The 12,229-nt window shown below is 40.5% G+C and overlaps 1 protein-coding gene across 1 annotated transcript in view; it reads right to left on the minus strand.

Moving 5' to 3' along the window:
- The window catches only part of LOC109287345 (heparan-alpha-glucosaminide N-acetyltransferase-like), a 356,204-nt gene that overhangs the window by 211,069 nt on the left and 132,906 nt on the right, over positions 1–12,229 (minus strand). The window contains 2 exon segments of the mRNA XM_019502327.1: positions 4,072–4,102; positions 7,382–7,458. Coding sequence (XP_019357872.1) covers positions 4,072–4,102; positions 7,382–7,458 — 108 coding nt within the window.

Genomic DNA, 12,229 nt, shown 5'->3' on the forward strand with positions numbered 1-12,229 from the left:
ATGGGGGAAGGGGAGGGAGGGGTTTCGTGATGCAGAGAGAGAAAGAGGATAGATGTATACAAACCCGTTACAATAGTTCGCAATGGTGGAGGAAGTAGTTCGAAAAAAGTGTCTCAGTCCATATAAAGTCTCATCGTGGGGGTCCTCTTCAGATGGAGCAGGGTCGCCCATTGCTGAAGAATCCTCTCGAAGTGAAGTCCATCTGGTGCTGAGCGAGGGTTCAGGTGGTCCCCTCTGGGTCTGGTCCAGCAGCGGTTCATCTGGTGGGGCTGGAGTACTGGCAGTGGCCTGTGATGTGTTCCACATAGATGTCACGGGACCAGCAAATGGTGTTAGACACCGTGAGGTAACGCATTAGCTCAGCGTAGAGGCGGAAGACACAGCAGGCACACAGGATGCTCTCATTGTTGGGGTCCCAGGCTCCGAACGTTCCCATGATGAGCGCATCGACCATGACATCATAGCCACGGCCCCTCAGGATGTCGGCCACCGGGGCGTACTTCTCCCGCTTGCGAGCCCGGGCGTTGGTGAAGGCTTGGCGCTGGTTCTTGAAGAGGATGGTTACGTCCACAATCACAACCTTCTTGGCCTCTTCATTCATGATGATGATGGCAGGTCACAGCCGGCTCTCACAGCCTGGGATGGTGCGGTTCACAGAGATCTCCCCCGCTGCAGCCAGGATGGCCCTCACCAGGCGGTCCTGGACAGCACTGTGGTGGAACTGCCAGGCTCTGTCGTGCAGCTTGCAGCTGCACAGCACATGGGGGAAGGTCTCTACCACATAACCGCACCATTGGCACCTCTTGTCCCAGTGGCCAAAGTGGACGGCCCCATTCAGAGGCAGGCAATTCAGGTGGGTATGGTAGATGAAGCGCCAGTCCGCAAAGCGTGTGAAGCTCCTGCTGGGTATGAAGTGGTTGCTGGAGTCCCACTTCAAGGTGACACCGAAGACCTTGCCCTGGTCAGGTTTGGCCCTCAGGTTGCCAGCATACTTGTTTTGGATGATGTCCTTTAAGAACCTCTCCAGGAAGGTCCTTGGGCGGGATGTCACGGTGACGCGGTTGGTGTGCAGGGCTGGTTGCAGGGAAACTCCCATCTCCCAGTGCTCCTCGGTCCAGGTCCAGGCACAACTGATGTGTTTCCTGAGGCAGCACATGGCATTGTGGGCTCGGCTCCACAGTGAGGCAAAGTCCCCGCCATCTCTGCTGAACTCGCCCTCCAGTGAGCCGTTGAGGAAGGTGTCCAAGTCACGTCTGGTCAGCTGTCTCGCAGTCCTCTTGCAGGTGGTCTCCTCGAGGACACTGGCAGTGATGATACTTACCTGATGATACTTACCGTGGTATCCGGGCAGGTCAGGAGGAAGGTGTGGGTGATCACCACGATGTCGCAGAGGTCTCCCATGCAGGGAACATTGGCACCTCCCTGCCAGTAGGGGATGTGCAGGATCTCATTGCTGGCCCTTAGCAGCAGGTGCAGCCACTTCTTGAGCAGCCACCAGATCTTGGCATCCGCCTTCTTGAGGGGGGTCTTGGGGACCACTGAGCCTCTCAGGACAAACAATGCAGGGGATGAGGAAGGTGTTCACCATGTCTATCTTCTGCCAGGGGGCCAGCAGGGATGAGTCCAGCATACCATCAAAGATCCCATATGAGTTATTCCATACCAAATGAGACCCTCTTTCTTCCAAGTTCCAGGAACTTTATTCAACAGCTTCAGCTTCCTTTTGCACCATTTTTTCCTCAACTTCTTCCATTTGTCATAAAGCTCAAGCTAATAATCAAAACAATGGCTTTCCCTCAGGCCCAAACATCTATTAGCAATGATTGTTTCAGACAGAGAGATCAAAAAGCTAAACTCAGCAACCTGTTCTGACTCTTTCACCCCCCTTTCCATCTTATTCCAGTCACCAGGGGGGTATTCCTTTTTGCTTCAAAAGTAAAAAAACATTTATAATGGAGTTTATTTAGACCTTCTTGCTTTAAGTAAGCAAGTTTTTAATCTATCTCATACATTCCTGTAATGTAGGTTTGATGTTAATGGGTTGTAAAGTGGGTAATAATTTTCTGACTGACCTCTTCAATCAGATTAGATCATATTATTGACCGCACTGTTTGTTTTATAACCACAATATGATTGTGGAAGAATATCTCTTGCAAGTTGCACATTTGTAAGTGCCCATTAAGGCAAAGGATGACAGGTCTGCATGTTTGGCACTTTTAAAATATTTCTTTTTGCCTTGCTGGGTGTATTCCCATCTGCATCCTAAAGATATATACTTACATCTTGGGGTTCTGAGAGGGAAACTTCATGGCATTGGTCTGCTTTTACCTCTATGCTACAAAGAAGGAATGAAGCCCAAATTTCATAATGTTTAAAAAGCAAGAGACCCATTTGAAAGTCCAAAATTTTTAGAAGTCCCCTTGGTGAAGCCATTGTTTCCATTTACACTACAAAAAGGCTTTGGAAGTCATTTCATAATTAGAACTAGAACTGTGTTTTTATTTTAAGTAAGCATCTTGTATATCAAAAATGTCATTCTGCCAAAGCTTTTCATAATAATGTAACAAGTTTCAACAAAACTTTCAGCAGGAAAGCTTGTCCAAATGAATCTTCCAATCAGCAGCTAAGACAGAGACCATCCAAGAATGGTTCTGCCTAATTCACATCTGGGACTTGAACATGGACTAACTTCTTCAGTAGGTTTCTAACCATTGCACTATATGCCACTCCTCTCTCTCTGGCCCAGTAGCTATTTATTTATACAAAGTAGAATTCCCAGCAGAAGACTGCTCACTGTTCTATTGTTATTGGTGGTTATGACAACCCCCAGGCATGTGGGACATTTGTACTCTCACAGCTATCATGTATGCCCCAACTACTAACTAGCAGTTATACTAAGGTTAGAAATGTTCATTCTCTTTGTTTTCCCTTTCCCTTAAAACATTAAAAGGTTTTAGCTTTGCTCAGTGAAATTCAGAAAAATCTTGCAAAAAGGAACAATTAAATCCCCACCCAGCTGTACTCAAACCTACTTGTTATGGATCTTCTCAGTAGGCTCTAACAATTAGATCCTTTAAAAACCATATGAGTGTCAATCACCACTTCTGCTTTGCCCTAGGCACCCAGCGATGTGCCTACAGCACTGGAAGTAGTAGTAGAAGAATGCTAACAATGAATAATCACACATTTTTCTTTTCTAGCTATTATATCTAGTAAAGCAAGAGGATACTATTATACAGTTGAATAGATGTACATATTTTGACATGTACACCTTTTTAAAAAATAGCGCGCTCACACACGTCTCTCCTCAAAGAAATGAGGAAAAAACTTTTTTTCCTAGGTAAAGTAGATACTAGGGTTAATGTAATAAATGTAAGTTAATCAGGTTTTGTGTATTTACCCTTAAGAAACTTTTCTCACTACTGCAAACAACATGGGTAACATTTTCAGAAGCGCATAAATAATTTAGGACCTCAAGATCATATATACTGCCCCCATGCTGAGAAACAAGCCCCCTCTACTTGCTCCTGTTTCTTGTATGTCAAAGCTTAGCAATTAGCCAGAGTAGACTGTTAAGAGTGGCTCCAAGTACTCATCCCCAAAACTGCTCTCAGTTTTTCTGTCTTGGGAGTGCTAGTGCAGACCTCACCCTAAGACCCTTTTCCAAAATGTCTTGCACATGACTTAAGCACTCTTGAACATTTTAGTCTGAGGTTGAGAAAAAGCCCTTAATATGATTCTCCACCAGTCTCCATTTAACTGTAACTTGGTGCTTACTTGAGTTTTAGGAATTCAGGCAAAATCCCTTCTAAGAACTAAAAAAATAAGGACCTCAAGTGAAAGCCTAACAGCAGCTGCTACTACTTTTCTTTTAACCAGGTTGAGTATATTTATGAAAAACAAGTAGGATACAAAATATAAAACAAGAGCTTGGGCTCTGAAACTAGTATGTCATTTCTCTCCTGATCCTCTTGGGACATGGAAATGGATCCAAGGCTCTGTATGCATTGATCTAGTATCTCTCTTTTTTTTTTTAAACAACTGAAAATTAAGTCAAACTCAGTGACTTACCATGGCATGACAAGATCTGCAATTGTTAGACCTGCAATTAAAATCAAAAGCACACGTTCAAAGTTTGGATAGAATTTCTTTTAAAATAGATTATCATTAGAAATAGAATATGCTTCAAATAAAATCCAAGGATGAATCTTTCATAACTAAGTTGCATGCCACAGAAAAGCTGTATCGCCCTAATTAGCAGACAACTAGGCTTCTTCAAGTATATCTAAACCACTTCCGAAGACTGCCCTTGTGAAGCACAACTTGACTGCTTGCTCTGCATGAACCAAATCCAGAAATGAGGCAACAAAATCAGTTGAAGGGCACCCTCTGCCATCACTCTTAATCATAGCAAAACTAACATCCTAACAGCAGTGGCAAAGGGTACCCTTCTCTGAGGCTGCCACCACCTTACTGCTGGATTTGGCATGTGCAGAGTGGGTAGGCAGGGCATGTTTCCTTGCAGCAGTCTCAAGAGGACCAGGAAAGCTCTTCAGAGATGCCCTTGGTTAATACTAAAGCTGAGAACATAGAAAGTTCTTGAGACCACATGTAAATAACCTTAAAACAAAGTAAGCAACCATCATTTCTATCACTCCTTTGGAAAAGCTATACCTATTGTCCAGAATTATTTCTTCCAAACAAAAGCAAGCTTGTCAAAAGGAAGGTATTGGGTCTCTTGTTTTTTCTTTGTCCAGCTTCCTTGGGGATGCCAACATGTTTGTAGTGTAAAAATATGAAAAAACTGGAAGCTTAGTCAAGAGAAGTTTAGACTAGAAATAGGATGACATTTTTAACAGTGAAGGTACACAAATATTGAACAAAATTCCAATAACATGGTGTACACTTCATCATTTGGAGTCTGTAAAACAAGAACAGATGTCCTTTTTACAAGGTATACCCTTGCTTAACCATTAGCTATTGGTCCAAAGCAAGGATTACCAATTTAAGCTCTGTGGTTGTGTTATACATCAAGTAAGTTTCAAAGAAAAGATGATAGTCCCTCCTGATGAGAAAACAGAGTCTGGGAAGAGCAATAGCTACCAACTGTATTGTCACTCTTGCTGTTGTTAGACCTGGTACAATTTAAATTATTTGTATTATGCATCAAAAGAAAAAAGCATCTACTTTCCTTAACAGATGGAACCAAAAAAAAAGAATGTTAGATGTTCACATTAAAAAAACAGATTCCTAAAACTCTTAAAGGCTCAATAAGCTACCAAAAAAATCTTAATAGTCATAGGCCACTGATAGATGTTCAGTTAAAGGCATGATAAAATTTGATACACAATCCCAATAATTGTGCCTCCTGTCATGCCGCACATGCCTAGCAGGAAGCATGATTATGGAACTGGGAATCAAATCCCTGGCTGCATATATACATTCAAATAATCTGGGTCAATTTGTTTGTTCTTGTAACAGAAAAACTAACCCAGAGCCACATGTAAATTTGGCTCTGGGTAACCTTACCCAAACCGTTCAAATGTACAGACATCCAAATGCTGAGAGCCTGAAGAGTGGAGAGTTTGAAGTGCTGACACTGCACAGCTAATAATCAAAACAATGGGAATCCCTGTGTACACAAGCTCAGTATACTTTTCAGGCTCCCTTAGTCAGACTGGCAACAGCAGTGCATAGGACAGCTCTGATTGGCTAACCCAGACTGCCCATTGTCAGCCTATGGTGTCAGCACGTATATGTACCCACTCTCTCAGCAGAAACTCTCCAGGAAGTGATTTAACCTTAGTTGTTCCAGTTTATTTTTCTCCTGGACTGGCCATTTTTACTCTGGGAGAAAAAGACTGAACAACTGTACATTGAGGATTTCTTCTGGAAGAGCAACGATGCTCCCAGGAGAAACTGAATGTCTGTACGAAGCCCCAGTCATGCTATGCTGTCGGTACAGGCTCTCCCTGTACCAGCCAAGTGGTGCTTCCCAGCCACAAAAGCATATGGAGCCCTTTGCTCCTATGTGTTCCTGTGGCTAAAAGCACCCATCAGCTGATCGCAGCTCCCACCGTGGAGTAAATGGGAGCTCAGGAGACCAGCTCCAGTCATCTGACAGGAACTCTAAACCATGGGGAACATAGGAGTCCTTCAAGGCTCTGGTGCTGGCCACATATTTAGTTTATGGCACTATGGGAACCAGCCACAAAGCCATTACACATTTTTTGCATAATAACGTTTGGCTTATGCCCTGTTTTATCATGCCATTAATTGAATGAACATGTGCCTGGGTTAGGTGTAACACTTTCCAAGGGCCATAAAGATATATACTTGTTGCCTATTGTTATTTTTATTTCACCTAAACATTTGTATTATAAACACTGGATCATTGAACAGAAGTTATTTCCTATGAATTCATATGAATATCTCCTTAGCATTATAGTTTTTCTGAATTAAAGCTGTTAGAAACATTTCAGAAAAGCAAAATGTTATTTTCTTAAAAACAAATCTTTTCATGGAAAAATGTTTTTTGGAGAAAGAAACTTTGAAATGAAACTGGAATTTTGTTACAAAATATTTTTTAAGATATTTTCCTTTTTTGTGCTATAGAATTAATTGAAACTCAAAGGCTTTTTTTCTTCTTTTTTTCCCCTATTACCACTCTAACTTTACCGAAAATATTTGTGTTACTACATGACTAAGCTACAGTTTCATTTTACCAAAGCAAGTTACCTGTGACAGAACTAGGATTAACCTAGAGATGTGTGTGGTTTTTAAAGATTAAAATATACATGTAATTAAAGTGTATATTATGAAGATGGTGGTTTATAATCAACATCAATTGATTGGCTGACAAAAGTACAGAGAGATAATTATTGTACTTGGCAACCTACATATCCATTTAACAGACAGCCCTATACCAGGAATCCATTGTTACAATATGTGACTGAGATTTGGTTGATAGTAACATGATCTTAAAAGCCTCTATCTAGCTTTCACAAGTCAATACACTCTAGTGAAAAGAAAGGATCAGCAAAACCGGACAGTTACAGACCCTGCTTAAACATAAAGAGAGACCTGCACAGACTATATACTAACTATAAAATGAAAGAATGGACTCTAGCTAAATAAAGTAATGGTCCTCAAGTGGAAAGACAACATACAATTAGATTTCACATGCTTATTTTAAGATCAATATTTTTCTGCTGATTTGCTGAAGAGGCTTTTATGACATTTAAGCAGAGTTTATTGTTAAATACTTATAGATAATACAATAGGCCATATTAATTCTTTTTCTTTTACAGATCAATTATGAGTTTGCTGATTGGCTTAAAGTGTTGTGGGATGAAGCAGAAAGATGAATGCTATACCATACCGTTCCACGGAGTGTGTTCAAAGAACCAATAGCCTCCACCACCATAGTTAACAAAGACCATGACAGTCAGGGACAATCTAGAAAACCAAACATATGAGACATATATTTTTACCCGCAAACAGCAAAGTCAAGTTTCACAAACAGAAACAGAAAAGGCACACATTTATTTTGTAAGTTACATCTAAACTCCACACTTCAAGATATGCCAAATAAAGTCCATATATGTAGGCAAAAAAGTATTCAAAATTCACTCAAGCCTACAAATGGAGACTAGGAGTGGGGAAAAAGACAGCAGGATAAGGCTTAACTCTGTCAGGGGTCATAAATATAATTACAGGGCAGGCTTGAGGATGATTTTGTCCCCTAACTTTCACGCATAGAAAACGTGCTGAAGCTGAGGGACAGCAGCTTCTCTCTCCATCCTACATCCCCTTTTCCTACCCACTTGCTTTCTCAGTTAACAAGGTAGAAGTATAAAGGAAGTGCCAGGAGACCTGTGCCTTGGAATCATTTTCCAACCAATCACGGTGGTGAACCACACCCCTCCACCTGCCCTTCCCTAATCCCCTGCAACACAGAGGCTCTTCTGCAGGGTCTGCCTGGGGTGGCAACTCTTCTTGTTACACAGCAGAAACAGTATGGTGAATCTGAATTCACAGCACATACCACAGGACTGAGAGAAATGCAAGTGTGTGAGCACTGCCAAGGACATATGGAAGCAGTGGGGCTTGTCTAGTATTTGTAGAGCAGGTCTAGAAAAAACTAGAACTTATAGGCACAGACTAGAGTGCTTAATGAAGGATTGATAGTCCTGAAAAAGCAAAGGTCAATGGTATTAGGGTTCAGAGGGTAGGTGATTTCATTAAGTTTCTACAGAAAGTAGGGTCCAGGGATATAAGGATTGAGGTTTTGGCTTATGGAGGGATCAAGGGACTCCTCTGGGACTCCTAAAGTGATGGAAGGGAAACGAGGCTCAGAGATCCACTGACTGAAGACCTCAACACTAATCACTGCTAGATCTGGGGTGTTGTTTACATTATATTACTTGATACAAAATATAGCATTCTTGGAAGGGGCAGGTTAAAAAAAAAATCAGTAATGATTCTGGATAAAATGATCACATTGAATTGTTTTATCTAACAGTAATTAAAGCAACCAAGCATGTGTCAGTTATAGATGCAATGGTAACCTTTAAAGAAAAATCAGTAATTACCATGATGCAAGATTGCAATAATTCTGGAATTTCTGGTGTTTTCTAGTACTCTTTTCCATAAGATGTTACAAAAATTTTTTTTTTACTTTATATTATTTTATTGCAACTTAAAAGTTGACTGAAAAAGTAACTCATTTTCTTCACTCACCTAGAAGGACTGTATGATACAGTTCATCTGATAGCTTAATTATGGAAGAGAATGAGTATGCTCTGAACTGAAGCAAGCACAGCTTGACACCTATGAAACCAGAATATAATTGATACAAAAATTATATCTACTTAATTTTGGTTAAGCTCCTGAGCAAGTGAAGCAAACATTTAAGTTATCCATCATGCTCATTATAGAATCACTGGAAAATATAGCTACAAGGGACTCCTGGAGCTCATCTAGTCAAACCACCCTGCTCAAGGCAGGATCATCCATGACTAGAACATCCCAGCCAAGCGTCTGCCTAACCTGCTCTTGAAAATTTCCAAAGATGGAGATTTCACAACTTCTCTAGGTAGCCTGTTCCAATGCTGGACCACACTCATAGTTAAAAGGTTTCTCCTAATCTAAAACCTAAAGCTGAGGCCGTTGCTCTCAGTCTTGTCCCCTACAGCCATGAAGACAACAGTCTATCTCCATCCTCTCTATAATCATCCTTCAGGTATCTGAAGGATAGTATCAAATCCTCCCTCGGTGTTCTCTTATCCAGACTAAATTCTAGCTCTTTCAGCCTTTCCTCATAAGTCTTACTTCCCAGGCACCTAATAATTTTTGTTGCTTTATACTGGACTCTCTCCAATCTGTCCATATCCTTCTTGAAGGACACTGTACTCTAAGTGAGGCCTCACCAGTGCTGAATAGAGTGGAAAAAACACAACTTGATTTACAAGCAACTCTCCTGATAATACAAACCAGTATATGCTGCTGGACTGTTTTTGCAGGAGTACACCATTGACTCATATTCATCTTATGGTACACTGTAACACCCAAGTTCTTCTCTGCATTACTTAAGCCTAGCCAATTCTGCCTCATTCTGTCTTTGTGTTTGCAATTATTACATCCCAAGTGCGAGGTTTTGCATTTGTCCTTGTTGAATTTCATCTGATTGATTGTGGACCATTTCTCTAGTCTATCCAGGTCATTTTGGTTCCTTGCCTTACCCTTTGAAGTAACTGCAACTCCACCCAACTTTGTGTTAACCACAAATTGCTAAACCCACACTCAATCCCATTGTCCAAATTATTAATGAGAACGTTAAACAATATCAGACCCAGGATAGACGCCCTGGGGAACACCACTTGATATCTCCTCACAGCTAGAGATTGAGTCATGGATGACTAGTTATTGAGCACAATGATCTAACCAATTATATATCCATATTACAATACTTTCATCTAGTCTGTATTTTCTTGGCTTGTTAAAAAGGACATTGTGGGAGACGTCAAAAGCCTTGCTAAAGCTGAGGTATATCAAATCCACATTAATGGAGAAAACAAACATGGAAGTCCACCATGCACAAATAACAGGCCTTGATTTGGCTAAACTTGTTCTTCAAATTGTGTGACATTATGAATACAACATAGATCTAGAATCTTGCTAATCATATGTGACATCCTTGGCAGTAAGTTCTATTCTCTGGCTGCACATTTACACCCTGCTCATGCAGGAAGCAATTTAGAGATTATACAGTTAGTCCAATAAACAATGTCAACAAAAACAAATCCTTGCCTCTCACATATTTCCTGGACCATCACAAATACTGCACCATCCCAACCATCTCATAACTTAGAGAATACCTTACTTGAATGTAATCACCACAAACATTGTGAAAACACATTCTTTTCTCATTATAGTTTACTTATGATATCAGAGTAAAATCCAAGGCAAGTGATTTTGCAGTAACAGAAATGAAATATATTGTAGCAAAACAAACAATTATATTTCAAACTCTGCAAAGTTTTGGTTGGTGGATAAACATGAGTCTTAGAGAAGTGAGTGAGACAAGGTGTAACTGTCCTCATGGCAGGGACAGAAATGACACATAAACTAGTATACACGATCAGAAGCCAGTTCAAGTCTGTAACACAACTGAAGTTCAGTGTACATAAGCCAGTTTCAAAATGGCTGAAACCAGTTTAAGATAAAGATTTAAGTTAAATTCGTATACTGAACTTCTGTCCCAGATCCCCTCCAGATTCAAGTTAACTCACAGTCCCCCAACATCCTAGGATCCTTTGTACTGCCTCAGCTAACCTCCCCTAGCAAGGCGGGCAGGCTAGCCTTGACCCAAGCTGACTGCTCCATCCCAGCAGGGAGGCATACTCTAGCACCCACCGACTTTTGGCCTAGGCCACTGCAGTCATGTGGCCGCATTTCTAGAATCAAAAGTGAATATCTGTTCACTCACTTATTGGTTCAATCTACACACCATAGACTAACCTGAAAAGACTGAATCAATTCAGCCTCCAGCTTTTTGACTGTCTGTATTTAGCCCATGAGAACAAGTCAGGTATTATTTTTTCCTGGTACAAAACAGACCAAACTAAAATTCTGAAAAAGAATGTGAGTATCTAAATCTGAATGATTATAGGTTTTGCTGGCTGTTGAGTAAATGGGAATAATCAAGGACAGACAGCAGTCTGATAGTATATATGGCTAATTTACATTATAAATTTGATTGAAAGATACTGGTGTAGAATCTGAATTTTATATTGACTAGTACAGAATTAATAGGTTCAGCCAAATTTTAAGCACCTACATAATGTCATATTTATGTCTAGATCATTTCAGATAGTGATATTGTTCAGTGCTATCAAAAAACTTCAAATCTATGCTGAATACATATCAATTAATTTTAAGTGATAACAGACCAAATCTGGCTTTCAATATGCTTGACGTGTCCTCATTTTACCTCCTACATATCCATATGGACATATATACAAATTCCCTCCAAAAAAAAATTACTGACAGAACAGAATTCATAGAAGAAGAAATAATTGTGATTAATTTCTGTTATTCTGTCAATAAGTATTAACACATCCTCAAGAAAAAAGATGGCCTTTTGCATTGTATGGAGGAATCTCAGCTCAAATGCAGAAGCCTGTAGCAAAACCCCCAGTTTTTCTTTTGCTTTCTTTTTTTTTTAAATGCATTCCCTCCCCTTCTCCAACCATTTCTGACTGTCTCTCCCTCTCTATTCCCTATAGATAAGTATAAGTGAGCTAAGACATAGAATAAGCTTCAGCATTTTATTTTTGTAGCAAGTTGTATTTGTTTTGTTTTTTCTCCTTCTTTATATTGTATAATTATTATGTTTATATTGATTTTTTACTGTTCTATAGTACTGTTTTCCTGGTACTATATGATTTAGTCCTACATATGTAAGTTAGCATAAGTCATGTCAAGTTTCCATTTTGTTTGTCAAGTCTCCACCCTGTCCCCAGGCCCAGCTGTGTAACCCATGACTCACACTGACCCCTCCTATGTAACTTGATTCCTGAATGAATGGGGATGAATGAGGGTGCTTGAGAGACAATGGCAGTAGGTCTAAAAATAGCTCCCTCTGAATGACTGAACCATCAACACCAATACTTGGACCAATGACCCAGCCCTTGGAACCACCCTCAGCATTCAAGAAACAAAAGAT

The sequence above is a fragment of the Gavialis gangeticus genome, unplaced genomic scaffold (genome assembly GCF_001723915.1).
Source record: "Gavialis gangeticus isolate Ggan-Ray unplaced genomic scaffold, GavGan_comp1, whole genome shotgun sequence".
Lineage (NCBI taxonomy): Eukaryota > Metazoa > Chordata > Crocodylia > Gavialidae > Gavialis > Gavialis gangeticus.